This window comes from Anas acuta, chromosome 19, assembly GCF_963932015.1.
Source record: "Anas acuta chromosome 19, bAnaAcu1.1, whole genome shotgun sequence".
Taxonomy (NCBI): domain Eukaryota; kingdom Metazoa; phylum Chordata; class Aves; order Anseriformes; family Anatidae; genus Anas; species Anas acuta.
The window spans coordinates 3,230,371-3,258,115 of record NC_088997.1 but is presented as its reverse complement, the minus strand read 5'-3'; the positions used below and the strand labels follow the sequence as shown (position 1 = coordinate 3,258,115).

The window sequence follows — 27,745 nt, the reverse complement described above, 5'->3', positions numbered from 1 at the left end:
AAATGGAGAATTTGCCTTTGTGCTGTCCACTAATCTTCATTTTCCTCCTTATTCTGTTTTGTCTTTGTCTCTTCAGGGGGAAAACTGGCTATCGTGGATGTTTGAAAAATTGGTGATTGTCATGGTTTGTTATTTTATCTTATCTATAATCAACTCCATGGCCCAAAGCTATGCCAAACGACTGCAACAGAAGATGTACTCTGAAGAAAAAACCAAATGAGCTTGGAAAAGAAAAAACCCTTGGGCTGGGTTTTAACAGACATGAAAAATGACACATCTTTCCATATATTTAAAAATCAGCATTATTCAAAATGGGGAAAAACTTTTTAACATCAATTTTCAACTATAACAGGTTTTTATTTTATTTTGAAAGTAATTTGACTATTAGAGCAGACGTTTCATTGACAAACTTAAAGATATTAAGGTAAGGTATAAATGCTTTACATGTCTGGGTTGTGTTATGGACATATGGAATGGACAATGTGATGTGAAATGTTTAACACAGATGTTGTCCATCCAAATTACTTCCAAAACCAATTTAATATTTCCTGATTTAACTTCAGGCTGACCTGAGGGTAACTTTTTATTTTGATGGGTGGCTGTTTTGCTTTTTCCTTAACTTTCAAGACCATCAAAATGTATATAAATGAATACAGATTGGGTAAAAACTGTTGCATGTCCCTCATGGTAAGGTTATTCCATCTCAATTCTCCAGTGTCCCATTGCATTGCACGTGCTCTCGGTTGGAAAAGCCACCCTTTAATCTTCATGATGTTAACAGATATGATTAATGTCAAAATGCTGAAGCTGGCATTTTTTATTCTGTATATTTAGAATGAAGTTAAGATAAAACTTTATAAAGTCATCTTTGATCATTCCAGAATTTCTTGTGTCAGTCTTTTTAAACTGTTCCTTTTCCTCTCCACTTTTGTATACTCAGTTTCTTTATTAAGCCTTAATCCCATGAAGTGCATGCTTTACTCATCCTTCCTGCACAAATGGTGCTGAAACCGCCCTTTATTCTTGGTTGGTTTTGTTTTTTTCTTTAAGAACTTCTTACTTAGCAGAAGAAAGTAGAAAGCAAATAACTTGATGTATGGCTCACTGGTAATAACTTGAAGTATGTTTCACGCAGGCAAATTAGCTAGTTAGCTGTGTTTGTTAGCACAAAGTCTTTGTAGACATTTGCCACTGATCACAGCACCACGAGCAATGAAGAGCAAAGATTCCATCTGAGAACAGAATTGGTGTCAAACCCAGCAATGATGTATAGAGCCATAGGGAACCTTACGGTTCTGCTTTAAAATTCAGACATTTATAGAACATGATTGGTGTGTTCCAGTTGTAATGTGTACGACATAACCCATACCAAAACTGATCTCTTCTGTCTAGTAAGTAGATGCCCATTCCACTGCTACAGTGTATGTATTGCAACTCTAACAACTTCAGATCTATTGTTTTTCATTTTTATCCTATGGGGCATTAACAAAAATTTGACTGAATTAGCGTTATCAAAAGGTGGAATATGAGCACAAAGTAGCTAGATTTTGTTCTTGCTTAGGTCAGATTTATCCCTGTATTAGGGTAGGGCAGCTCTTGAGCAAGGTGAGAGAATAAGTATTATGTTCAATCCTGCCTGAATGTCCTCTTGTGTTGCCAACCGTCGTGACATCTCCATGGCTGTACCATCCTGTCGGATAGCTTATCAGACTGATGTTGACTGTTGGATCTCATGGCAACAACAGTCGGTAGGCTGTCTGACATTTTGGTATCTTTCATCTGACCGTTTGCTCATCCATCTCCAACTGTTTTCATTGAACATCAGTAGCATATAAATGTTTTCAGTTCCGGTGGAAATGAGTGCAGAAGTCTCGCAGTGCAGCAGTATGCATCAAGCATCTTTCCAAGGTTCATCTCAGTTGTGTGTAAGGTTTGTAATGTTTATTTTGTATGCTTCATGTATAACTCTGAACATTCTTACTGAGTGAATGGGGGGAGGCTTGTAATATGGACTTTCTCAGTAGAGCTGCTGACTACATTAAATATCTAAACCTCCGAGTGCTGGAAGGCAGTGTGAGATAGTTAAAAGTATAAATGCCATTCATTTGCCCCAAAGATTTTTAAAAGACGAATGGAATTTCTTAATTCTTGGCCATAGTAGCTTTTTTTTCTTTTTGGCCTAAATAAGGTCTTTGACAATAATGTAGCAAAGAACTTACTCTAATACAATACCTATTAAAAAAAAAAATCATAGCTCTTTTTGATACTTTACTTTTTTCAGTCTATTAAAATGTTAATTTGGCACATTCTAATAGATTGTGCCACCAGTTCATAGCTCTTTGATTTTTCTTCAGGGTGTTTGGATTAACGAAACAGCTGTTTGCAGCCTTCCCCAGTGTTAGTGGCAGTGGTTTTTCCTCAAATCTGCCATTCATCCCAAGGACGCTGGCATTGACTTCACAGTTGTAGTAGTGTCTCATGGTCTTTTGTGAGAGTAAATGAAATTTACTTATTTAGGTTCCTGTATGCCGTCATCCTGAGATGGGGAAATTGTAATAATTACAAAGGGAGAAAAAAAAAAACAACTTTCTAAGCTTGACCCAGTAACTAATGCCTTTCTAAATGCCTTAGCATCTTGTTATAACTATGCCTCCCTGCCTACCGATTAGTTTTGAAAAATTGCTAGACAGACTGAAAGCTTTCCTCTCACTTGTATTTCCATATGTTTACACACATACAGTGAGAAATATATACATACTGTTCTGCAAGTCGTGTTTGTATGCATCCATTCTGATGAGCTATGCTGTTGTTTTGAAGCTTCTAAAAATATTTAACCAAGGGACTGCTCATTCTACTTGCTTCTGCCTGTTCAGTCACTGAGAGTGTGATTTTGGTAAAAGGTAACAAGTCATAGAAATGGAAGTTATGCAAACCTAGTGAGATTTGAAAATGGAAAGTTTTATGTTTGCTTAAATAAACAAATAACTGATTTCCCGTATTTATTTCAGCTGGATTGTTTCTGTTTTTGTATATTGAATTCGGTTGTTGTGCTGTGAAACTTATTTCAAGCATTCTCTAGTGAGTGTGAATATAGAAGATAAATTACCAATTGCGTTTTGTGGCTTCAGAGATGGAGCCTTTAGCATTTCTGCTGAAAATGTGTTTTGCTCCCTTAACCCAAAGTTTCATTTTGTTGTATATATTTTCAATTTTACACTGGAAGCAGTCACTCAGGTAGCTTAAAATGGGTGAGAGAAGGATTCAAAGAGAGCTCTGTCACAAGAGCAGCAACCTTAGCACGTGTCACTGTAATTTATCTGATTCTTCTTGCAGTTTAGACACTGAATAATAAATTATTCTTGGAATTAAAAACTACACAGAAGTAAATAGCCCTCATAACAACTAATGGGTGGTTAAACAAGCAAAAGATGACCTTGAGGTGTTAGATATTTTAGTCTTATCTCTGGAACATGGCTAAATCTCTGCTTTCACGAATGCACTCCCTGTAAATAGGAAACTAAGCAGAAAGTTGGCCAGCAATTCCACACAGTGCATCAGAGCTGAGGTCAGACAGGATCACAGCGGATCCCCTCTTTGCACCCTTACCACCTGACCTGTCACTCGTCCCTCCTCGATGTACTCCGCAGGCTGGCTGAGCCGTGAGCACGCTGGCTGGCATGTTCCCCTCTGGGGCAGCCACGATGTACCTGATCAGGGCAAGAAGGATTGTGCTGATGTAAACCAAGCAGGAACAGTCGCACTGGGCCAGCAGACTGGGACGGGCCGTGTCAGATGGAATTGCCCAGTTCCACACCACATTTAGCTCCGTAAAAGCCTCCGGGAGACTTGCTCCCTGTCTCTGCCTGGAAGTCCTTCCCTCTGCCCCAGTGTCACAGTGCTGCTTGTTAAAGCCCTTCCCTCTAAAATCACCCAGCTGCCTGTCATGCTAAGAGATGCTTGTCACTAATACTTGAAGATGGCTTAATGCTGTTCCTGAACATCCTTCCCTGCTGTGCTTTTGGATTTCATTATTTAATTTGTTAGAATCTGCCTCCTCCTCGCTGCAGGCAGCACTAATTGCAAGCACAAATACTGTGGATGTTTCTGTGATCATCAAGCACAAATATAAATGTTAGTGGACAAAATTTATTGCAGGTGTAGAAATAAGTGGTGATTGGGTGTGTTCATTGGAGGTAAAATAATTGCAGTTTTCTTTGAAGCACATGGTTAAAAAAACAGCTCTGTAATCAGCAGTTAAAAGGTTCAATGTAATCACATGCAGTAATTGAAATTGCTCTTCTGGGATTTAAATTTCTTTTTTTTTTTTTCTGTAATTTTTTATTTTTTGTTTCTTTGGAGGGGAAGAAGAAAAAACTACACAGTACTTTACCCAGCCTTGACTGGATTGCAGCATTAAGTGGAGCATGAAGGGGGGAGAGCCAGGGAGGGCTTCCTGCTGGGCTCTCGCCCTAGACTGGTCCAGGTGAGGGTTTAATTGCTGGAACCTTGGTGGATTGCTGGAACCTCTTCAGGAAATGGAGTGAAGCAATCTCTTTCCTTGTGTAACAGCCTGCTAATGTGTTCAGAACCAGATAGAGGGTAAATATTTGCATATGCTCTTGCAAACTCATTTTTAAAGGGATTATGCAGAAAAACTCTGAGCTGTGGCTTTGTCATTCAGGTTTCTAATTGAGGGCACAGTATGCTAGCAACCTGGCATTTCTTTATCTGTTTCACTTGCTTATTGGTGCATCTGCTCAGCTTTCATAAAAAAAAGGCAGCACAGCAATATTTTGGTAGTGGCGTGAATAGGAGAGGCTGGGACAACATGGGCCACTTGTCAAAGTGCAGAAACTGTCATCGCATGTCTGAAGGCTGTCCAGGTAAAAGCAGACAGGAACTGCCCAGCAAGCTGTGCTGGGCTTCTTGGCATGCAGCAGGAATTCAGCCAAAGGGTATTCTGGTCAAAAAAGCTGAGTATGGCTGTGTGTTGAATCCAAACTGAAGAGCCTGTTGGGCTCTGAAGTCATTCAGCCCATTCACTGCCAGTGATGTTCAGTTGTGTTATTAAAAAATAAGAAATGCCCTTGTGAACCTGTTAAATGGCCCAAGCTTTGTTTTTTTACTGCTGACCTTTTTACTGCTGGAGGGGTTTTTTATTATTCACTCAGGGTATGATTCAAAGAGTATTGACTACATTAGCATTAAATCAAAGGTCACCTTTCTTTAAACCTCATTTGACGAGCTGTTCAGATATGGATATGTAAGGGTGCTGCATCTTCCGTGTTTCAAGGGAGTTACTGCCGGCTTAATTGTTCTGCTTTTCCAAGAAACTTAAATGAGTTGCCCAGGCAGTTGGTAATAAGGAAACTAGCTGCTATTTCCTGATGAAAAGCAGGAGATAGGACTTGTCAGCTCAGTGCATTGTTCCCCACTCTGATAGCTGATCTGCAAACCGCACCCATCTCCTGGTGTCCTCAAACTGCTTTTCTGTCCATGTAAAAGGTGTCAGTTCTCTCTGTGACTCCTGTGTTCCTCCTCCATGAGGGATCCTGTGGGGGAAGGACTGCGTTTGATGCAGGTGATTTCAGGCATCTCAAATCTAGGGAAACTTATCAACGCTGAAGTGTCAGCCTGGTTTTACGCGATCACAGGATTGCTGACATCAGTCTGCAGGTAGTCACCCATGAATTTGCTTGGATACTGGCCAACCTACATGAAATTTAAGATCTAAAGTCTTTTCTTTGGAAGGAAGCACTGATACGGCAGGTGTCAGCCAGAGCTCCAAGCTAGTTGGGCACCACCAGTGGCCTGTGTGCCTGGGAAGGTTAAGATCTGCTTTGAACCATTTGACAAAGTCTAATATTTATTTTTTTTTAAAGATCAGATGCTTTTCCCAGAGCTTGTTCTGTTTGTATGCAGTGACTTTGTGGTATCTCTGTTTTCCTTCTGACATGTCAGGAAAGAGACTGGCAATTCTCTTGCAAAATTAACTCATGCTAACTAAACCACAAATACTTCATTTGAGGCTCACACTTGCATGTAGGAACCATGTGAGTTTTAAGGGACCATTTGTCTTTCCTGAGACTATGTGTTTATTAGGTTCATTCCGTCTGTTAAAAGCCTTGAAAAAGGCTTGAAACAGCAATTTTGAGTGCTCGGCATTTCTTTTCTGCATCTGAAAGAAACTGGACTTGCTTAAAGGAAAAATGAACCTTTAGGATTACAACTCTGTACAGCCGTGTCCACAAAAACTCTGCCGTGTTTCTCATTTGCTGCAGCTGTTTTCTTGATAGCTGTAATATTCAGAATATTTCCATAAAAACAAATTTTGCATTTCTGATTCCCTGATCCTCGTGTCTCACTTCAGTCCAGATGACCTCTTGTGACCTGGTCACATGTGCCCGTGCCTGTTGCATAAGGAGACTTGAGATGGGGAACAGCAGGAAGAGAAACTTTTTAAGATGCCTGAAGCAAGTATTTAGTTAAGCTCAAAGTAAAGGTTGACAAAAAAAAAAAAGTTCAAAGCAGTATTTCTACTAGACCTTTGCTAATGCAATTGGTGATCCTAATTCTGTTGGCTCACTTAACAGTTGTATATAAACTTGTCTTAACCACTTCTGCATGTGGCAAATCACACTGCAGCACTTCTGCACGAACTAAAAATGTGATGGCTGCTCACCAGGAGCCTGGTGTTTTTTAAGTGAAGTGTGGAAGTCTCCTGTGCGGGGCTTTGGCAAAAGATTTCAGCTCTGAGGGAGTTGATCGTTCTGATTAAATGACTAATGAAAGCGCTTAACTATTTGGCAGACCTGAGCCTGAGAGTCCTAGCTTAAAATGGTTACTTGTGGCTCATCTGCTCAGTTCTTCTTGTAGCCCTGACTGTCCTTGGTGCTTAGCACTTTTTGGACAAGTTCAGGCTTGACTGTTGACTGGAGTTTTGTTCGACTTGAGCAGGATCCCATGTGTACTAAAGCACGTTCAGTTTCCTTTATGCACTGAAAAATAGGCTATCCTTTCACGGTCTGCATTAGGTTTAGATCTAGTTGCATACAGTTATACTTCACTGTGAAAATACTGGGTTTGTGGAGAAGCCTGACTAAATCTTTATAGAGGAAAATAATGTGAAAACCTGAGTTAAGGAGTAGTAGGGAGGGAATGGAAGCTTTCTTCTTGTGAGAAGAGTATTTAATTGGATTTCTGTTCATCAGTTGCCAAACACTAGTATAAGGTTTCTCCACCAAAATTCAGCCTCGGAAGGAGAATTTCTAACTTACAGTGTCAAATAGCTGTATGAAACATTTGCTGTCCAGGTGACTCAGAGTCACGTTGTAATACAGGTTGAAGTTGCTCAAAGTGCGGTGAGGAGGAAATTTCCCAGTGTTTTCTTTGCACGTGGTAAGAATGCATGCCATCCAGCAGCAAGCAGGCTTACAAGGGAATACGTATTCTCGAACTTGGTATTGTTCTGAGCCATCTGGAGAGCAGTAGCTCTGAACTACTGCCCAGCTCTGACCATTCTTATTGAGGATATTATAATGAACCTACAGCTGCCCTTGCCAACCAAGAAGTACAGAGTCAGTATTTTATTACACCTTCAGCATGTGGGATAAGGCTGCTTTCCATTTGGCTCCTCCAGTAGTGTTCTGCTTACATGCTTCAGTAAATGATCTATTACATATTGGAGCCTGCTGGGCAAAAGTTCAAATTAAATCATGCCATCTGACCACAATTACACCATTCTCAGGCAACTGAAGTGTATTTTTGTGAGCCTTTGAATAAACATTACACTGTATGTGTAACCAAATATGTACAATAATCATTTCTGGAGAACGCACCCATTTAAATGCACATATACCATTTAAGTGGTATTAATTTCTCATCATGTATAATTAGGGAAACGAGCTCACAGCTTACTGAAGCTCAAACAAGAAGTGTTGAGAAATGTTTCTTCTGTCTTTTTTCTATTAACCAGTGGCTTATTTTAGTTTATTTTTTTTCTTTAAAAATGGGAATATTGGCCTAGAGAAAGTCCTCATCTTGCCTATTTTTCTCTTATGTGTAACACTCCATATTTAGAAAAGAAAAAACTGCTTCTAAGACAAGCAGACAAGACTTTCTGCAACCTTATTCACGTGGCTCCATACGGAGGCCTGTTACATTGCTTTATGCTGCTAAACTCTCTTAGCAGTCACCATTCAGAATCTCTCAGGCATGTATGAGCCATGGGGTTGAGGTTTAAACTTCTTCCATTTATTCACTGTAGTGCAACCATGAGTGCTGTCATGGAACATACACACAAAAATTGCCTTGAAATTTCCTGGTTCCTGCAGAAGCAGCCTCTCTTATCTCTTATCTCAGGCTATCTTCAGCATTTCCAATTTGCCCTGTATAACTGGCAATGAAATTCGTTGGAAACACCACCCTACTTGCAGCTGTTCGTGCTTCTGGGAAAGGGTTAAGCAGGTTCTGCTGATTCACTGAGGTAGGTGACTCATTACCCCCACCCGGACAGAGGGGAAGTGGCTGTCTAGAGGGAGAGGATTCATACAATGTGAAATCAGAAGGGTCCATTGTGAACTTCCAGTTCGACTGAAAGAGCCGGAAAGGCTCTATAGTTAAAATTCAGGATTATCAGCTCTACATCCAGGCGGGTTAAAGGCTGTCTGAGTGTCCAAGCCATGCTTCTGGAGCGTGGGCAGAGGTGGGGTAGGAAGCCCAGAGGCAGGCTTGTGGAGGAAGCCTACGCTGGAATTTGCTGTATTGGTAAAGGAGTGTCTGGGTTGCCCTTGAAAGCAGTAGAGGAAAGGCAGCAGCTCAGTTCCTTCTGAAGCTTTTCATAACACATCAGATCCATGAATCATGTTCCTGATGACTGTTAGGTGTTTTTTCAAGGTGGTGTACAGCAAAACTTGGACTTGGACAGTCTGACATCAAAGAATACTTAATTTTGGATGTTTGGTCTGTTGTTTCATAGTATTTACCTATACTGAATTTATTAACAAATGCAGAAGGGAATGAATTATTCATTCAATGCCCTTTTGTACCTTAATGTTTCCTAGTTGTGTATTGGCTGGTAATTCATACATAACTTCCTTCTTTCTTACCAATAGAGTCCTGGTCTTTGTGGAAACCACAGGTTTTTGCCCTTAATCTAGAACTGTTCCTGTCTGGTAAATTAGTGCAGGTAATCCTCTTAAAAGCCCCTACACATATTCAGTAAAGTTCTGTCATTTCTCTACTGGTAATTAGTCTTACCTTATAAGCACTGACATGTAAGTCCAAATAAATGGTATTTATATCAGGTCCCTGTCACTTGCCTGTTACTGCCTTTTAAGAACTTGTAACATGTTAAACTTTGGTCCTGTTTGTTGGTGACCAAATAAAAGTTACCCCATTCATTAAATATTTCTGCTATAGTTAGTCCTTCAAGCAACTTCCAAGTGTGCTTGCTGCACCTGTCCATTACAAAAAACAATAGTGAGATTTGACGCATTGTTCCATGGTTTATAGACATCCTGTGGGTAGTTCACCTAAAACTGGCTAGGTCAAGGCCACTGATTCTGCTGTCCCTGCCTCGGTGAGCCATTGGCTTGTGCTGACCTCTGATTACCTCACTGATTTACATTTCTAATGAAATAAAGGCCTTCTGCCAGGCTCAGGCTATCCTTTACACAATTAATTTTCTCGATAAAATAGAAAAGGACTATTTTACCTTCTAATATAACTTTAGATGATGAAAATTTAGTAATAGTTATTCACTTCCTGTCACTATGACCCTCTCCTCTCCACATCCTGGGGAAAAAATAGAGGAATCCAGCCATAGATCAAAAAATGAAGGCTTAGTTTGGGAAAGGGTGTGAGAATTTCAAAACTGAGGTCAGCAGTGAAAAACACTGACAGGAAGAAGCCTAGAGAGGCCTAAAATAATTCCTAACAATCTCTTCTCCAGCAAAAGGGACTAGAGCAGCTAATACAACAGTTACAGTTCTGTTTTTGCCTCCAGTTTCCTTGTAGTTTTGAGAAGTCTGTTGTTGTCAAAATTTGGCTGATGGGCTTTAGCCTCTATTGCTGCTTTGAAAATTGTTGTTTTTGCATGGAAGCAGTATTTTCCCTGAATCCTAATTGTGAACAAGTTACTGCAGAATTATCCTTGTTAAGCAGTAACGAACTTGCTGGCCTAGTGCTGCCTTTGAGCTGTAGTATTTTTCTTCCTTGCTGTTCATATGCTGTAACTTGAGATTAAATAAGGAAATCCTTATTTTTGCTTTAGGGATATAAGCCTCAGCTGTGTGCTGTGTTTCCTGATGTGGCCCAAATTCTGCCAAACTTAAGGAAACCTAAATATCCTGCTCTTTTAACTGAAAGTGATATAAGCCATAAATAATATATGTGGCTATAAAGAATGGATAAATGGCTCTACGTTGTTCACAGCTGCACTAAGTGCCTGCTTTGCTTGCTTCATGCTCAGAATTATAAATATGTAGAGATAATGCAAAATTATTTGTGCAATAAGGTTGCTTGATGTAGCAGTACAAAAACTTACTCTCTTCCTTACTTCTGGAAGGACTTATTTGTATAAGCTTTTTAAAATCTTTTACCTATCCAGTGTAACACTGAAGAAGAATATGTGTTCCTGGGTCTTAATTATTTTTTTCAAAAATGAATATTTTTCATTTCTGATACTGGAAGAAGTTCTTAGTCTGATAGCATTATCTGTTGAAAACACTAGGAAAAATTATTTCTATGTTGCTAAACATCCTGTGCCTTTTTAAGGAGGAAAGAGGGAGAACCTCACCATACTGTCTGCTTTCCTGACCCTTTGTTCCTTGCAAACTTGAATTGCCCCTTCTGTTTATCTTAATGTCTTATGCAATCTTTCCTCCAGTTTCTTGTGTGAAAATGCTGAAGTTAAAGACAATGGTTTAAACCGACAAAAATACAAGACCAGAAAAGCCCTTCTGATCATAATAGTCCCCTAACTCCGAGTTGCCAGGAAGTAGTTTAGTGAAAAAATATGAAATAATCATAAATACTTGTATATTAAAATGTAATTATAGAAGTAGTTTTAAACTTCCAAACAGTATAGGGCCTGAAGCATGTCTGAGTAGTTGAACCATGATTATTGTGTCATCCCCTTTTGAGAGGGTGTTCCTAAAACAGGAATTAAAGCAGCCGAGTGAAAACAGAAAGCAATCCGGACTGAGTTGGATTGTGTACTGTGGTTTTCCAGAAGAGTATTTTCAAAATCTCTTGTCATAAATGTAAATGTCTTTTTATATGAAAAGTTACCAGGTATATTTACCCCATCTGCATTCTCCTGTTTTCCTTCTCTCCTGCATTCAACCCCAACCACACCCACAAACGATCCTCTAATGAGTCAGATGTTGAACTGAAGCACTAACATAGCTCTTAATTTACACAGGTAATTTTTCTGCATGGACTAGGCTCAACTCTTAATGTTGTGTGCTGACAGTTCCCCTACTAGTAAAAGGCTCCTTAAATTTATTTTTGAACATATAAGAGATTAATATTGCTTATCTATAAACTGCCATGAAATTTATCAGAATCCATTGTGGCTTGCACTGAAACTAAACCATTCCAGTGATCAGCTATTGCTCTATCTGTATTTGAGCAATTCTGAACTTAGCCCCGGTACTTACTTACTTCAGGTTCAATTGTACAGTTACTTGAATCTTGTCAACAAATTTGTTTGCCGTTCCAGATCTCGTGTGCCAGAGCTACTTTAAGAACAGTTGCTCCTGGGGTGGGTTTAGTGCTCCTGTTCCTGGCCTGAACAAAAGTGAAGAAATAAATGAAACCAGGAAAGGAAATGAAGATAAGAGTAATGTACGGTGTCTGCTGCCCACTAACTGAAGCTCAGCAGAATTACAAAGCCACTTCTGCATCTGCTACTGTGTTAATTCATTAAAGATCTAAAATCTAAATCAGAATTTCTAACAGGGCAAGACTTCTGTGTGGGCTTTGTTAGCCGTACTATGGGCTTGCTCATCCTTTACTTAAAGATGAAGCCTGGCAGAAAATAGCACAGACTTAAAGGGGAACTATGATATTGTCCATTTCTCAAAAAAAAAAAAAAAAAAAAAAAAAAAAAAGTATTTATTTTAAAGGCTTCCAGTACATGCCCCCATGTACTATTGCAATCTCTTGCTCCTGAAACTGGCTGATGTGCTAGTGTTTGCGTGCTGCAGCTTTGCAGTGGCACCACCTTGTGGTCGTGGTAAAATTTGTCAAAATAAATACAAAACACTGTTTCGTAAATCAACTTTTGAAATTATACATTATGTTACACTATATTGCAGGGACTTGCATCTGGAGTCTACCAGCAATTCTCCTTCTAGGTCTTTTTAAATAAAAAAAAATAGATATAAACTACCTGCTTCTAACTCTGTAACATAGGAAGAAAAGTTGTAGTTTTCTCTGTTAAGCCTATAGTTAACCTGTAACAAATGGCCAAGATCTCCAATATGCTATATATGTTGTTTTAAAGTAGTAGGTAGCACAAACATGGCACAGTGAAATGGACAGGAAAGCATAGAATTCATTATAATCTCTAATATTATTTGAAGATACCAAGAAAATGAACACCCTGTTCTTTTTTTTTTTGTTCTTTTTTTTTTTTTTTCAGATGGCTCAGAATTTCCAGTGTTTTGTCATGATTAAGGCCCTTAAAGTAGAATTTAGGCCTTACTTTGCTGTAAACGACAAAGTGGCAGTCTATTGGCTTCTGAATAATAAACAAATGGAGTTTGGATTCATAATTCCAAGACTGCGCATTTTTATTAACATTGAAGCATTCTAGGACAAAGTGTTAACATGAAAAGTTGGAAGGGGAGAAGCCAGAATGCCTAGAGAAAAATCCTTTCTTATTGAAAGTCTTCATAAAATAAATATGCAAGTACTAAAAATGATGTTCAAAGATTTAGCTACAGCAGGTAACTGTATTGAAAAATAGTTATTATATATATTAAATATAAATAATATCTGCCCATATGAATATACTCTGTTCCCATTCAGTTCTTACTATTCTAACACAGTCACACAGTGCTCACAAGACTGAAAAATAGTTATAGTCCAGTAATTTATGTACTTTAGGAAGCTGATGGAAGGTCTTCCAGTGCTAGATTCTTTCAGGAAGAGACCATTTCAAAAATCAAAGGGTGGTGTAACTGGAGATAACTTGTTCCAGAGCTGTGAAGCTGTCCAAGAAGTCTTCCTCTTCAATTCCATATTTAGTGTACTGGTGAACATAGGCTCTGTGGGAGGTCACAGCAGAAAAGTTGTAAGACATTAGAGATGAATGAAACCTCTGACACATGAAATCAGGCCGTATAGTTACTGTAACAACTTCAAATGATGGTTGGTTTCTACCTTGCTCTCTTGAACTCGTTTTGTAATTCATAGTTACAGATAAGTCATGACTTATTTCTAATAGCATTTATTACTTTGTATACTGGTTGAGAGACAAAATTGCATCTAACAAAATGGGCCTAACTGGGAAACGGAAGGAGCTGTGATTATTAAATGAGAAAATAATTGATAGATTTGAGATGCAAAACCTAAGCCTGTGTGTGCAGGATGGCTTACTACTCATCAATGGTGTTTTTGTAGCAGGTGGTAAAAACAAGAACGCAGCTAGTAGATGCGATCTTTCTCCTTTGACTTTTAGACATAGAATTCCTGTGCTAGAAACTCAGAATTAGTAGACATTTGCTGTGACACCTGGTAACTTTGGGTTTATGGTGATCAAAGTAAAGAGTCAATTATTTCTTAGATTTCTTGTTTCTAATGAAAAATCAAACTAATGGAATTGGAGCCTGAGTAATAGAATATTTTTGAACTAAACTAGGAACTTATTTCCTGGAATGTCCAGAATGTCTGTATACAATTTAGAAACTGCATGATCACTGAAAGAGTTTGTGTATTATTTTTAGAATGGTCAGTCTGGAACGCTATAAATTTTGGGAGCTCTAGTATTGAGAAAATGGTCAAATTGACAGCCCTAGAATATGTACTGTTGTTTATCCATGGAACATAAGCTCTGTTCTGTGTAAGGTAAGCACCCTGCCATCATGTTTCAAGCATAAAAATGTTTCCACTAAAGTGTGGGAATAGTGTTTATGCTTATTCACAATTACTTTGTTGAAAAAGAGTTTTATTACAGTGATTTTGCTACTTCTGAAGATAACAACAGCTCGAAATGAAATGAGCACAATTATTTTCACTTACTTGGAAGCAAACATATTCCAAGCTTTGCGTACAACATTGTCAAGAGGTTTCAGCAGGAACTGGCTATTGCTAACCAGAGAAGCAGACTTCTCATACTTGTTAAATGCTCTTGGTGTTTTCCATGCACTAAAAGCATCCTGAGGGTTTAACCATGATGTATATAATGAAGGATCTCGGAAACTTCCTATAGCAGAAATAAGAAAGCCATTTTGATAAATGTAAAGTTACAAGGTGTTGTTTCTTGATCTCAGTAGTCCTGGGTGACCCAATCAGGGTTTGGCAGTTCAGTCCAGGCTTTGAAAAAGTCTGCAGACTGGTCAGCCTGTTGCAAATGTAACTGCTTTAAACAGATTCATTACGTTATCTAGGAGTGTACCCTTGTATCAGTACTTCATATGTGAGCTATGCTCATCACTCCAGAATAAATACATTTTCAGACAACACAGCTAAGAATTCTAACATGTATACAGACTTCAGTCTCTTCTTCCTTCCCTGGAATGCTTTAGGAAAAACAGAAATCCAAGTTGTAAATACAACAGCTTTAACCAATTACACAACATGTCCTTGGACATGAAAATCTTTCTAGAGGAAATATTGGCCCTGCTAGTTTTCTTTTTCTTTTTTTTTTTCTCACTTTCATCAGAATTGGTTGTGAAGGAAACAGTGAGATGTGAAATGAATTGCTATGACATTGTTCTTTTCCTTCTCACCTAAGTCTGCACTGTGCGTATCTTTTCCTCTCAGGATAACCAGGTTGGCAATGGAAGTATTGAAATGCGGCAGCTTGTTTGTGGAATGGCTGGAGGGAACAGAGGAGCCTGGACGTGGCGGCTGTACTTGCCAGTCAATACCTGTGAGGTTTTAGCAAAGAAGATATAAAATAAAGTTAATGTTTCATGAAGTACGGATTCAGACTAGCTGATGAGTGTTAGCTAACTAACACTGCCCCAAGCTGAGATCATGTTAGGGTTTGTAGTTTCTACATGTTAGTTAAGCAGCAATTACACAATTCTCAGAGAAAAACAGAGTTCATCCAGCAGTATTTGTCTGGCAGTCACTAGTCTTACCAGAGAAAATAGATACTTGTCTCTATAGTTAGCAGTCTGCCAGCCCATTCTTTGCATAACTGGAAGTTTTACTGAATTCTCAATGTAAATGATATGGGAAAGCTAAGCATATGATTTTTATTAGTAGAAGGTGTAACAAGAAAAAAACATAGCAAAACTAATGATCCAAAGAATGTTCCAAATGTATCATTTAAATTAAGTACACGACCAAAACTGTTGGTTTGCTTTGCATATTTTCAGTAGTTATAATTAACAGAGATGTCTGGGAGCAAAAACAGAAGCAAGCCAGGAGCTGCTGTGGCAGCTGAGTAGTTATAGAAGCAGCTGGCTATGTAGAGGCAAATTCCTGCTGTCTGAGGGCAGCAACTTGTTTCTGAACTGACTGACTAAAGTTAGTCAGTGAGCTCCAGAAAACAATAAGCTTTGTTTTAACTGTAAAAATGTATGCTTTAAGAGTGATGGATGCTGAAGATGAGTGAATGCTATTTACCTTCTTCCATTTTAGCATTAGCAATAAGCATTTGCCTTAGATGTTTGATGAGTCCAGGCCAACTGAATGTGCTATATGCAAGGGAATTTTCAGGCATCTGAGGTATGTTACGAAGACCCAACATCTTGAATTCAGGATGTGGAACTAATGTCTCCATTAAATCTCCTGGAAAAAAAAAAGAAAAAAAAAAACAGTTGCTCATATTTGACAAAATTATTACATAGGGTAGTTAAAATGGGAGAAGAGCATGAGGAATTTTACAAAGATCTAGTAATTTAAGAAACAAAACAAGATATATAAAGTTTACATTTAGCAAGTATACAGACGCATCAGACAAAATGCAAACTCTTCCTACTTACTACTGAGTTCTATACGAGCAAGTTAGCAACACTTATTCTAAAGTGATTTGTGTTGCTTCATAGTCTGTTTTGAAATCTTAAAAACCCTATACACTGCTGAAAAGATTAATAGGAAGATGAGAAATTTTAATTTTACAAGCAGACCCCTGGCAATATGGGTACCTTTCTCTAATCCCAAATGTCAGCCAATTGCTTGTTGCTACCAAACTGCACGCTAGCTTGTCTTCTGAGCTGCTCACAAAACTGACATTGTTTGTTTCTCTTCAACAGAAGAGAGACTGGTTACTTCTAACCTAATGCAAAATGTAAAAACTCAGTACAAAATTACCATCCGGCAGAAATTTCCTCTGAAATGCAAATAGGTACAAGGGTGGCTGTAGTCAGTTGAAAAAGGAGAAACATGGTTCTTTTGGTAAACACTGAAACCAGAAGCTGGGGTATCTAGTTTTGACTGTGCTACAAAATTGGGGTTGAACTTCTAAATAACTTAGTCTTTTTCCTCACTTTTCTTAAGCCTTGGGAAGTATCCAAAAACTTGAGGAAGGAAACTGAAGAACTTAAATTCACAAAATGAAACGGGTACAGAAGGATAAATAAGAATGCATTAGGTGGTTATATTACAGTTAGATACCTAATGGGTTTCTGCTATAGTGTAAGCCATCTTCCGCTGTGTAAGTGGGCTGGAAAACACTCCCCAGCTGATGTGCAATGACTTGATTTACATCCTTGAAGGAGATCTGTTTCATATGCATCAGCTGAGCACAGATCTTGTGGATGACATCATTTTCGTGAACAAGAAGAGCATCTGATGACTGATATAGATGTGACAGAGTCAAAACAGAGTTGTAGTTTTGAACAATGACCTGAACAGGGAAAAAAAAAAAAAAAAAAAAAAGCACGCAAATGAGAGTCAAACAACTTAATCTCTTTCTAGTTTATATTTCTCTGGCTACTGTCATTTCCTCAATTATGATTTAGGAAGTGACTCATTTTCTTTACCAAAGAGCAGAATGAGGTCAGGAGCAAGCACAGCTGTTTGATGGAAAGAGAACAAGACCTGTGAAAATCATGTTACCCATATCAGTTCAGAATAGAATCTGTCTGCGAAGTGATTATAATGTTCAGATATTATTGTAACAGGAAATGTATAGTTAGCTTGTAGAGCTTCTCATGAAACTGCACTGTTCCTTAGAAATTATATTAGTAATCTTAAATGTTTTGTTGTTATTAGCTTGAGATCTTAGTAATTTTGATAAATTTGGATTTTATTTTATTTTTTTGTGAAACTGCATAACCAAATGTTAGGCAATTTTTTAGCTATGTTACTTTGTCAAGTTTAATGTTCAGAAAGTGAACTGTTTTTCATTTCTAGTTTATTTTACTTGCAGATATTTTGTTTTGCTCATCAAAACTAAACAGTTTATTTAAATTGCTCTCTCTCCATGTCTGTGATTATGAACTTGCAGAGTATCTCTGGGAAAAATGACATTCACCTCACCAGTGCCATAGGGCCAGATAACATGGTTTAGTATAAATGAGGATGGAAAAGCATCTCTTAAACACTGTGTCACAAATGCTCCTAAACCAGATCCTGTACCACCAGCCATGCTCATTATCGTGAAAAATCCACCAAGTCGGTCACATTTCTCTGCTTCTTTTTGTACCAGATTCATGATTGCTTCTTTGTGTCTAGGCCCATGAACAGTGTAACTGTTGGAAAAAAGGAACAAGATGGTTTTCTTTCTTTTAAAAGGAAAAAGAGCAAGACATGGCAGGTTTTAGCAAAATAAAAACAGTAAGGTCAGCCTCAAAAAAGGATACGTTTCTTTGTATTACTTATGTAACCTGGAATTATGTCACCCATTCTGTCTGTGGCAAACTATCCTCTGCTGCGATATTTATTTTGCAAAACATCTGTTTATAAATTGCACTTATTGCTTCCTCTCCTTAAATATATCCACTCTATTCTAAAACCTTACATTTTCACTGTAAACAATTTTATCTTGCAAAAAGCGGTGTAGAAATTTTGTTGTAATGTATGTTGCTCTTCTACCTTAAAAATAAATTGTTACATACTCTGTACCTCACACAGCTGCAAGAGTATCAATCCTAGGGAGTGCAGACAGCTCATTAGTCTCTACAGTTTTGTTAGTGAAGCTGGAAATGAGAGTTCATACCCATTTGCCCAGTTGTTCCCAGACCCTTGCTTCTGACAGAAGTGCGAATGATCATCGTATTTCCAGTAGCCAGACTTGGCAGCTATTGACAAAGTTTGGCTGATTACTTTAGGTTCCATGTCAACAAGTACAGCCCGGGCAACAGGTACTGGATAGGAAGAAAAACAAAACTAAGTGCTAATGTTACAACCTGTTGTGTAAGATAGACTTACATCATGGACCGAGTTGTATTCCTTCCATCCATGTAAGCTGACCTAGTACAGAAAACAACTTGGCAGTGTCCTGGATTTCTGGAGAACCATTGATTGCTCTAAGGATGGATCTGAACCCTACAGACACAGATCTTTCAGGAAAGAAATCTCGTTTGATAACATCAGATTCAGACAATCCAGGCCCTATTCCAGGTATTAACTATCTACAGGGGAAAATGCAGGTGTTTGGCAGGGAAGGTCAGTTACACATGTTCAGTTTCCAGCTGCATTACTGGCAGACTTGCTCTGTGGCCTCAGGCACTCTACTGCGCAGTGATTTTACTTCCATGGTTGTTAGTGATGTCATGAAGGCGGAGGGTTGCAACAATTCTTCAAAACTGGAGGGAAAACTTTTATTATTTCTGCATTCTTATCTGCATTAGGCTGGAAACCAGACCCTCTGTGGGAAACGAAATGTTTAAAACATCATACCTCCAGATTCTGCCTCGATGAAAAAGCGTTCTTTACATGCATCGTGGTAGGATTCATTCTCCTTCTTGGAACACAATCCGTGTGTGCCATGGACATCACTGCAGATAGCATTAAACACCTCACGACCAATTTGATTACCACACTGTCCGAGCTGGACTGTCACTAGTGACATGTTTATTCACCTTGTGCTTAACCCTAAAAAGAAAAGTATGCCTTCAGTAACTGTGGAAAACAGACGCTAAAAAAAGTTCTGATAAGTGGAATTCTGATCACTTTTGTGATTTCTGACAACCTCTAGTGAGGATGAAAGACCTACGCAATAACCACTGGCTATTTGTGGTGAAATACTGACTGTCAGCGTTTTATTCTGAGTGTCAAAATAATGCAGGTGGCACTTGACAACATATCAGTCTGTCTACAGGGCTGAGATCAACCATACGGCAAGGAGAGTCAAGTTTTCTAATGTTTGCTTAATAAGGCAGGGTAGAAGTGACTAATTATAAATCCAGCAAAGCTCTAGGTTAGGCTCTAAAGGCGTATTAAACACAGTAAGTGCCATTGGGCTTAAGAAACATGAAGCCTGTCCCCGAGTCTCATTGACTTCCAGTCCTGCACTGCTGTGCGCCTGGTGCCAAAATCTGCTGAGGTGACAGTGGGATTCCCTACACTTCCACCACGCAGAGAAAAGTTTTTGATACAGTACTGGTATGTTTGATGTTTCCCCCACTCAGCTTTTTGCAGTAGCTGTTTTTGCACTTCTCTATTTATACAAAAAAAAAACTGTTTGTTTGGTTGTTTTTCCAAACCGACTCCGTTATTCCGGGCTATTTTCCACCACCACCCCAGCTGTGCTGGAGCACTTTGCACCAGCATTCTTTGGAACGCCGCCAGCGCCTGCCAGAGGCCCCCGCTGCGGCCAGGTAGGTGAAATTTTTAACCCCCGGGCCCGATTTCGGCGCTGCAGCCGGGCGGCACCCGCCAGCCTCAGGCCAGCCCGGGGCCGAGCCCCCCCTCCCCGATAACCCCCCCAGCACACACGACACCCACTGAGGGCTCCCCCCCGGCCCCCTCAGCCCCCCTCACAGCCTCGGGCCCCGCTCCCGGCCCTCCCGTCAGGGCTCCGCAGCGCTGACAGGGCCCGGCCCGCCCCGGGGGGCCGCCATGTTGGCGGGGCCGCCCGGCCCTCACACAGCCCGGCCTCCGCCCGCTCCCGGCGCCTTTCTCCTCGCCGCCGCCTCCCTCCCGGTATCCCCCGACCCCCCCCGGCGGAGCGGGACCCTCACGGGGTGCCGGCCCCGGCCCTAAACTCGGCCCCGGCCCCGGGCGCCCCCTCAGGGCTGACCTCGGCGCCCCCCCCGCGCTGAGGCGCTGAGGCGCTGGGGCAGCGACTGCGCATGCGCGAGCGGCCGCCTGAGGGAGCCGCTTCCCCGCCGAGCCGGCCCGAGCCGCGCCTTCGAACAGCCCGCCTCGCGCATGCTCACCAGGCACTCCGGGCAGCCCGGCGGGGCTCCCGGCTTCACAAAGCGCTCTGCGCATGCTCTCTCCCCGCGGCTTCGCCGCCCTTTCTGCGCAAGCTCCGTGCCGGCAGCGAGCGAGGAGGACGCGCATTGCGCATGCCCGGCCGCCTCTCCGCGCCCGGCCGCCCGGCCGAGTCCCTCTCCGCGCATGCTCGGCGCGGCGGGGCGCATGCGCAGCGCGGCCGGGCAGCCGGCGATGGCGGCCGTGGCGGAGTTGGGGGGTGCGGGCCCATGAGGCGGCGCAGGCCCCGGGCACGCAGCGCAGCCGGGAAGGGGGCGGCGGCGGCGCCATGGCGGGCGTGTTCGACATCGACCTGGACCAGCCCGAGGACGCGGGCTCGGACGAGGAGCTGGAGGAGGGGGTGAGAGCGGCGGGCGCGGGCCGGCGGCGCGGGGCGGGCGCTGAGGGGAGCGGCGGGGCCGGGGCCGGGGCCGGGGCCGGGGCTGGGGCTGGGGCTGGGGCTGCGGCCGGGGCCGGGGCTCCCGGGGCCTTCCCGCCCGGCCGGGGCCGGCGCTGAGGGGAGCGCGGCTGAGGCGGGGCCGGGCCGGGGAGGGCGAGGCCGCGGCCGTGAGGGCCCCGCGCCCGCCCTGCCCCGGCCGCCACCGCCTGGCGCTGCCCGCGGCCCCTCCCCAGGGACAGCTCCGCGCTCCCCGGCCCGGCTGTCGCGGCGCTGGGTTTGTTTTTTATTCGCCCTGCCCCGTTCTAGCGCCAGCGCGGGGCCGCCGGGCTGTGTGGGGCTGTGTGAAGGCGCTGCTCTGGCGCCAGAATTAAAAGCGGAGCTTTGCAGCGCTGCCTCACGTCTGCGGGTCGGCCGGCGTCCCCGGGTCACCTTGTGATCTCCAGCCTGCCGCCCTGTAACAGCTCTGTGGGTTATGTCAAAACTTCCAGCAGTCTTACTGCAGCATCTCCATTAAGCAGCTGTGGTACTAAAAAACTGTTATCAATAATTGTTTTCTATATTAGATGCTTGAACTGCAGCCACGTTTATTTTATGCTGTTAAAACACTGCTCAGAGTCTCTGGGATGCCCGCTGTCACAGCTGGAATTCCCACACCGCACGTAAGCTGTGGAGATGTTTGACAGCTGCAGGCATGAACAGGCCTCAAGATTGCAGGAAAAGCACTGTTTGTCACCTCAGTAATCAATAGAGCGTCTGGCTTTAAAAATGTCTATTGCATCACACTGCTATTGCTGCCAAGGGCAGGTTCTAAGGGGAAGGCAAGAAAGTTTAATTTTTTTTCTCTCACGTTCTAATAATTCAGTCATGAGAGATGATTTAAATGTTTTATTAGTTATTGTGGATTTTGAAAAAGATGGCATGACTGAAATATTTCTGGCAGTTTCTGTGAATGTGAATGTACGGTGGCAACATGATGTGGTTCCTGGGTTAAATTAAGTGAAGATTCGAATGGACCTGATGTTACAACAGGACTGACATGTAGGGAACAGCAGAGCAGGAAAGAAAGGGAAGTGTTTCAGGAAAGCGTAAGGGAAAAACTGTGTTATAAGCATCAGAAAGAGGTTGCAGCCAGAGCAGCTGAGATCATTAAACTGAAAGTGAGCAAGATGTAAAGCCTGTGGTGTTTTGTCTAATCTCAGTGGTGCTGGACCACAGCACCACCTGAATGCTGTGAGCCTAGTAGCATCCAGAACAGAGCAGTTGTAGTTTTAAGGAGGTATGGCTGTTCTTGAAAACCTGAAGAATCCATTAAATGGAGTGTTAACTCATAAAATGTACAGCTGTTTGCACAAATTATTATGGTGAAAAAAACACCTTTATTTTATAGCTTGTAATAAATGAAACAATAAGTACAAACTAAAGGGCCTCTAGCATCACAGCTGGAATGCTGTTGCGTTTTTTGGTTTTGAAACAAGAAGAAATCCTGAAAATAGTTGAGTGGTATCTAAAGTAAATTTTGTTCATGTTAATACTGAGAAGGAAAACCATAGTTGACAGCAGCAAGCGCAATCTGTACAGGCTTTGCCAGAACCTTTGGGTAACTTGGGAAGAGAAGTTGTTCTGGGAACGTGATGGGTGTTTATTCTCTGTGTTTGTTGTTGTCTAACGGTAGGGTCAAGGGCAGCTTTAGCAGGTTTTATTGTGAAACAGATGTCAGTTGGCTGGATTTCTATAATAAATGGTATCGAGAGGACGGGAGCTAGCATATCTCTGACCTGGAAACAGACTTGAACTTTTGGACTTGGCAATTGCTTGTAGGTGGCACCAGGAGTTAAATTCCCCTCTAGACTACCCCCCACCCAGAAAATACAGCAGCCTCAGTAAGCTTTGTTGGTCAAATGATTTGGAAGCAAGGGAAAGCTTATAATATGATTTTGTAAGCCAAAAGTCTAACCAGATATCTTAACATACACTCCATATCTTGGTCTGCTATTTGCAAATCTTTTTTTTTTCTTTTTTTTTTTTTCTGCTTCCCTGAATTACCCAAGTCACTCGTTATAATATCTGTATTCAGTCTGTAGATTCCAGGCTGTTTCTCGCTAACTTGCTGTCTCTATTTGTGTGCGTATTTATAAATCTAAAACTGTAAACTATAGTCTAAAGCTTACTAGAAGCTTGCCCATTCAATTCTATTTGTGTGCATTCCAGCTGTCTGCCTGGTTTGCGCTTCTTTTGCCATCTAGAGCCATAATTAGAGGAAGGCATTCTCGTGCATAAGGGATCAAGTTGAAAATTCTTCGAAGAAAATATCTCTTCGAAATTGAGCTGCATTCCTTGATGGTGACTTGTCCTGGTGCTGAACTGCTAGAGCCTTCTTTGCTAGTATTTATGCATTAATCTGTCTTAATGATTATTGGTCAGAAAAGGTGTTTAACACCAGAATCAACCTTAATTTTTTCATCACTATTGGGATTTGATTATTATCAATATGGAATAATAAAGCTGCCTCGGTTCATTATTTGCTTCTAGTTCATGTGAATCCCAGTTCATCAGTTCAGGCTTTACTGTGGTTCTAATTCACATAGAACTGAAGGAGGTATTTAAAATTCCAACGGAAGAGCAACTGTAAATAATAATAAAATAATAATAATGCGATGCCTTAACGTTTTTAGGGTTCACTTGGGGGATGAAATTGTTACTTCTAATATATAATTGGGTGATAATTCAGTCAGGTAAACCAGTGTTTCCCTGTGTCATTTTTCTGAGATATGTCAAAGTTCTGCAACTCTTGCACAGGATTTCGTAGATTTGTTATCTTCTGTTGGTAACTCATTATTTATGACATTTAAACTTGTTTAATTATATATATACACACATATATAAGAAATTAAATTATATATATGTGAAGAAGTTACCAAATACATCAGTACCTCTATTTTTCACTCTGCTGCGTTTCTTATGTTGTAATTAATCTTCCTTCTACTCCTCCCGTCCCCAGGGTCAATTAAGCGAGAGCATGGACCATGGAGGAGTTGGCCAATATGACCTGTAAGTTGCTGCTAGGAAATGTTCTGTACTATTCATGCCAACTGTATATGATCTCTACTTTTATTACATTGTTAAGTTGAACAGAAAATCCTGTCATTCTTGTTCGAGTTGTTTCTAGTTGTTTCTTAACACTAAAATTTGTGAATTGTATCTTGAAATAAAACAACAATAATAAAAAAAGATTCTGGCAAAACCTGCTGTTGTGTTTAATCCTTGTTTCTCCTAACACACCTATTGGATATGACTAATACTTGCACTATGAATGTAGTGCACTGTTTGCAGAACACTGTATGTTCTGTCAGTTTTATAAAGGTTACAGTGCATGTTTGCGTAGCAGTCTGAAGCAGACAAGAGTTCAGAAGTTCTGATTTAAAGTTCATGAGACAGCTACCACTTAGCTGACTTCATGTATAGATTTCCAGATTGTTTTCAGTGTCCCTTGTAAGAAGAGGGCAGTGACAGTTAAAACAGTTCAGTTACATTTACTTCAGCGGGGTCAATGTGTTGGCCTTGCTCTGTGTTTTTCCAGAAATATGTGATTTTGAAGCATCATTAATTTATGGTCCAGTCTTCTTTTGTGGCATGTTCAGAGTAGTGAGACTTTTTTTGTTCCAGCTTTTTCTGCATGTTACTTATGTTACAGAAGTCTTACTGTGACCGCTGGTACTGTTGAATGTGATTTAAAACACACTATAGCCCTGTAGATCTTGTGAAAATACCTAAGTCAGTTTGAGGCTGTGGTCCTTCAAACTTAATTCTGGTATAACACAAAGATTTATTATGCATTAAAATGAAGGAATGGTCTTTTTTTTGTGCAAGGTGCAACTTACTGCTTTGCACACATCTAAATACAATTTCTGATGCTAAGAATTCTCCAGATCTCCAAAGCAGCCATTCAGTTATGTCAGTTATACTCTTAAGTTTTGCAGTAAGTAATTTGCTTGATTACTATCTCTTGATTATTTTAAAGTATCGGGTAGTCTTATATTCTTGTTTCGGTTTTATCCAGTGGCATGGAACATTGCGAAAAATTTGAGATTTCAGAAACTAGTGTAAACAGAGGTCCAGAAAAGATCCGACCCGAGTGCTTTGAGTTACTACGCGTACTTGGCAAAGGTGGCTATGGAAAGGTAAGGAACTCTTTTCTGCAAGAATAAATCTGTTATACTGAAGTCAGACAAAGTACTCACCTGCTGCCTTTGGTGAGGTCTAGTCTTACCACCCTGTATTCTGAAAAGTTCACCCTCCCTGAAGGTAACCTCAGGGCTGCCAAGGTTGGGGTCTTGGGACCATGGTCAGTGGCAGGGCCTCACCAGCTGGGGGCAGTACAAAGTATTCCAAAGTAGTTCAGGTTCAGATAATTAGCTCTTCTCCATCAGGCAGCTTTGCAGTTTGCAGATGACCTTGTATCTGTTTTCGAGAACTTTGTTTTTAACTTTTGACAGCTAATGCAGTTCATAATAATAATAACTGGTAATTTCTGTATCGGTGTTGTGTAGGTATTTCAAGTACGAAAAGTAACTGGAGCAAATACTGGGAAGATTTTTGCCATGAAAGTTCTTAAAAAGGTAATGTGAATGTTTAGCTGTTACAGTTATATAATTATTTAATATACCTGAAATCAGTCTTTATCTGATATGTACAGTTGCTACAGAGAAATAGCTGAAATTATAATTAATCTAACTAAATTGCTTACCCTGTTAAATTCTTAGTGGAGAATTTAAATACTTCAAAAGATTCCTTCCAATCTAAAGTATTCTCTGACTTTTAAATAAATAAAGAATTAAACTTTGGCAAGAAACCTGTCATGTTATGTTGATATGGGGAAATTTTTATCCTGTTTTTGACTCATATATAGTGTTGTGATTTAGTAAACTCAGAATGAAGCTAAATATAAAAGTCTGAATTGTTTAGTGTGTTTTTGTACTTACACACTTGTTCTTGTACTCACTTGCTTTTTGTAGGCAATGATTGTAAGGAATGCAAAAGATACAGCTCATACAAAAGCGGAGCGGAATATATTGGAGGAAGTGAAACATCCCTTCATTGTAGACTTAATTTATGCCTTTCAGACTGGTGGAAAACTCTACCTCATCCTTGAGTATCTCAGTGGTCAGTATATGAAGTTCTGTTACCTTATTCTTGGTATCTTAGGTAACCTAGAACTTGGGTTTCTAATGATAAATAAAAGGGCAACTAACTATTGGCATCACATCTTAAAAATGTACAGTAGGCTAGCATTAAGAATACCTAGAATTTGTCGTCATTTTATGTGAAACAACTCTTTATAGAGCAGTATAGATTAACTGTTTTTAATAGTTTTCCTGGAAAACAGTTTTTTCCCTGACTAAAATAATAGAATGCACTTTAATAGAGTATTCTAACTTCTAATTTTTCTCATGACAGGAGGAGAACTATTTATGCAGTTAGAGAGAGAAGGGATATTTATGGAAGACACAGCTTGGTAAGTGAAACTATTTTGGTAAACTAATAGGGTTTTTTTGAGTGCTTAAATTGTTCGTTCTAACTTGGGAGAACTGTAACTACTCATTCATTTCATCGTCTAGAGAAAACAGCAATTAACTGGGCTTTGGGAAGATGTGTGTGTTCTGTGCTTACCAGTTTGTGCTGGCAGAACTACAGTCTTACTGCCAGAGAGGGTCTGCTGCTGGTTGCTGAGTGTGGCTGCATTCCACAGGGCTGTGGTAAAGGATGTGGGGAAAAGACTGAAAGACTTGCTCTGAATCCGCTTGTGGTTTTGATCCATGTGCAATTTTACCAGCCAATTACTGACAAATTACTATCGAGTCTGTGTTCTCCTAGTGATCAGATATGTGAAGTGATAAAGGTAATTATTCTAATGAATGAGAATTAGCCTTTTGAGTAGTGATATTTTACATATAAACAAGCTGAAGTTACCTCTTTTTGATTAGGTTTCACGCAACTAAATATGGTTGTATCTTCCCACAGCACATGCTGATAATGTCTTAGAAAAGCTTTGAAGTGCGTATGAGGCTGTAGTACCGCTCCACTGATAGCACTCAGGGTGCTGCCAGTTGCACTCTTAGCTTCAGGTTTTTTTTTTCAGCTTTGACGTCTAGATGCAGACTGAAGCATGTTTTAAGCAGTAACTGGTAAATTCAGATTCCTTCAAATAGATAATAAAGTAGCTACTGAGCAGATAAACCTAATGCTAATGGTGTAATTTTGTAGTTCAATTGGACTGTCTGTGCCCTTTGGCAAACAAACCTCAAAGGCATCATTGTTTCTCTAGCTTATTCTCTCCAACACTTCTAATGATACTTTCAAGGAATCATTGCTGTGTACATAGTAGCCTTAGTGCTTAAGATGCTTCCCATGATTGAATGTATCTAATTGTGTGGCATGTGTTCTCTTCCAGCTTTTACTTGGCAGAAATCTCAATGGCACTGGGGCACTTGCATCAAAAAGGAATCATCTATCGTGACCTGAAGCCAGAAAATATCATGCTTAATCATCAAGGTAAAATTGTAATAATAGTTACACTGTCGGTCTTTTGAAAGTAATTCTTTAAAGGTCACAACACTTCATTCTTACAAGAATTTCTTTGTAACAATGGTGTGTTCGTTATCACTCCTGATATAACTGTGTAACTGCCAAAGCTAATTGCTTGCTTTTAGACGTAGCTTCCTCAGATTTAATGGAGAGGATCCAGCACGCTCCAAGTTCTATGTATATAGACCCAGGCACTTTTTGAATGGTTGCTTTGCTACT

General features: G+C 40.6%; 3 protein-coding genes across 13 annotated transcripts in view; 2 read left to right on the top strand and 1 right to left on the bottom strand.

Annotated features, from left to right (window-relative positions):
• Nucleotides 1-883, top strand: part of VMP1 (vacuole membrane protein 1) — a 64,521-nt gene extending 63,638 nt beyond the window's left edge. For all 4 annotated transcript variants that reach the window (XM_068656311.1, XM_068656312.1, XM_068656313.1 and 1 more), the window contains one exon: nt 77-883. In XM_068656311.1, coding sequence (XP_068512412.1) covers nt 77-220 — 144 coding nt within the window. In that variant the 3' untranslated portion in view covers nt 221-883. The remainder of the gene's footprint in view (nt 1-76) is intronic.
• RPS6KB1 (ribosomal protein S6 kinase B1) overlaps nt 1-27,745 on the top strand; it is a 48,971-nt gene that overhangs the window by 12,432 nt on the left and 8,794 nt on the right. Inside the window, exons 1-7 of one of the 2 annotated variants that reach the window (XM_068656307.1) lie at nt 20,561-20,905; nt 23,943-23,992; nt 25,002-25,122; nt 25,492-25,560; nt 25,957-26,104; nt 26,399-26,456; nt 27,393-27,493. In XM_068656307.1, coding sequence (XP_068512408.1) covers nt 20,561-20,905; nt 23,943-23,992; nt 25,002-25,122; nt 25,492-25,560; nt 25,957-26,104; nt 26,399-26,456; nt 27,393-27,493 — 892 coding nt within the window. Of the gene's footprint in view, nt 1-20,560; nt 20,906-23,942; nt 23,993-25,001; nt 25,123-25,491; nt 25,561-25,956; nt 26,105-26,398; nt 26,457-27,392; nt 27,494-27,745 lie in introns of those variants that run through there. The other variant, XM_068656309.1, reaches the window with a different exon arrangement.
• On the bottom strand, nt 101-20,648 carry TUBD1 (tubulin delta 1). Of its 7 annotated transcripts, none has more exons than XR_011089031.1 (10): nt 20,508-20,648; nt 19,027-19,221; nt 18,344-18,491; nt 17,660-17,876; nt 16,798-17,029; nt 15,808-15,972; nt 14,961-15,101; nt 14,251-14,434; nt 13,112-13,277; nt 101-11,793 (listed from the first exon to the last, which is right to left on the bottom strand). XR_011089031.1 is itself a non-coding variant. In XM_068656310.1 (8 exons), the coding sequence occupies exons 1-8, from the start codon at nt 19,196-19,198 to the stop codon at nt 13,175-13,177; spliced, it is 1,362 nt and encodes a 453-aa protein (XP_068512411.1). In that variant the 5' UTR covers nt 19,199-19,961; the 3' UTR covers nt 12,776-13,174. The 7 variants fall into 7 exon arrangements, 1 of the variants encoding a protein (XP_068512411.1); XR_011089030.1 differs by lacking the exon at nt 20,508-20,648 and adding an exon at nt 20,369-20,500; XR_011089032.1 differs by lacking the exon at nt 20,508-20,648 and adding an exon at nt 20,110-20,336.

Bases quoted from the DNA above. Each gene is read 5' to 3' on its own strand.
- TUBD1 (XM_068656310.1), bottom strand. From the start codon at position 19,198: ATGTCACTAGTGACAGTCCAGCTCGGACAGTGTGGTAATCAAATTGGT. The intron at 17,030-17,659 runs GTGAATGTCATT...TTCCCTGTTCAG, and splicing joins GGCCCTATGGCACTGGTGAG to GTCATTGTTCAAAACTACAA. The intron at 15,973-16,797 runs GTATCTAACTGT...TTTTTTTTCCAG, and splicing joins CTATAGCAGAAACCCATTAG to GAGATTTAATGGAGACATTA.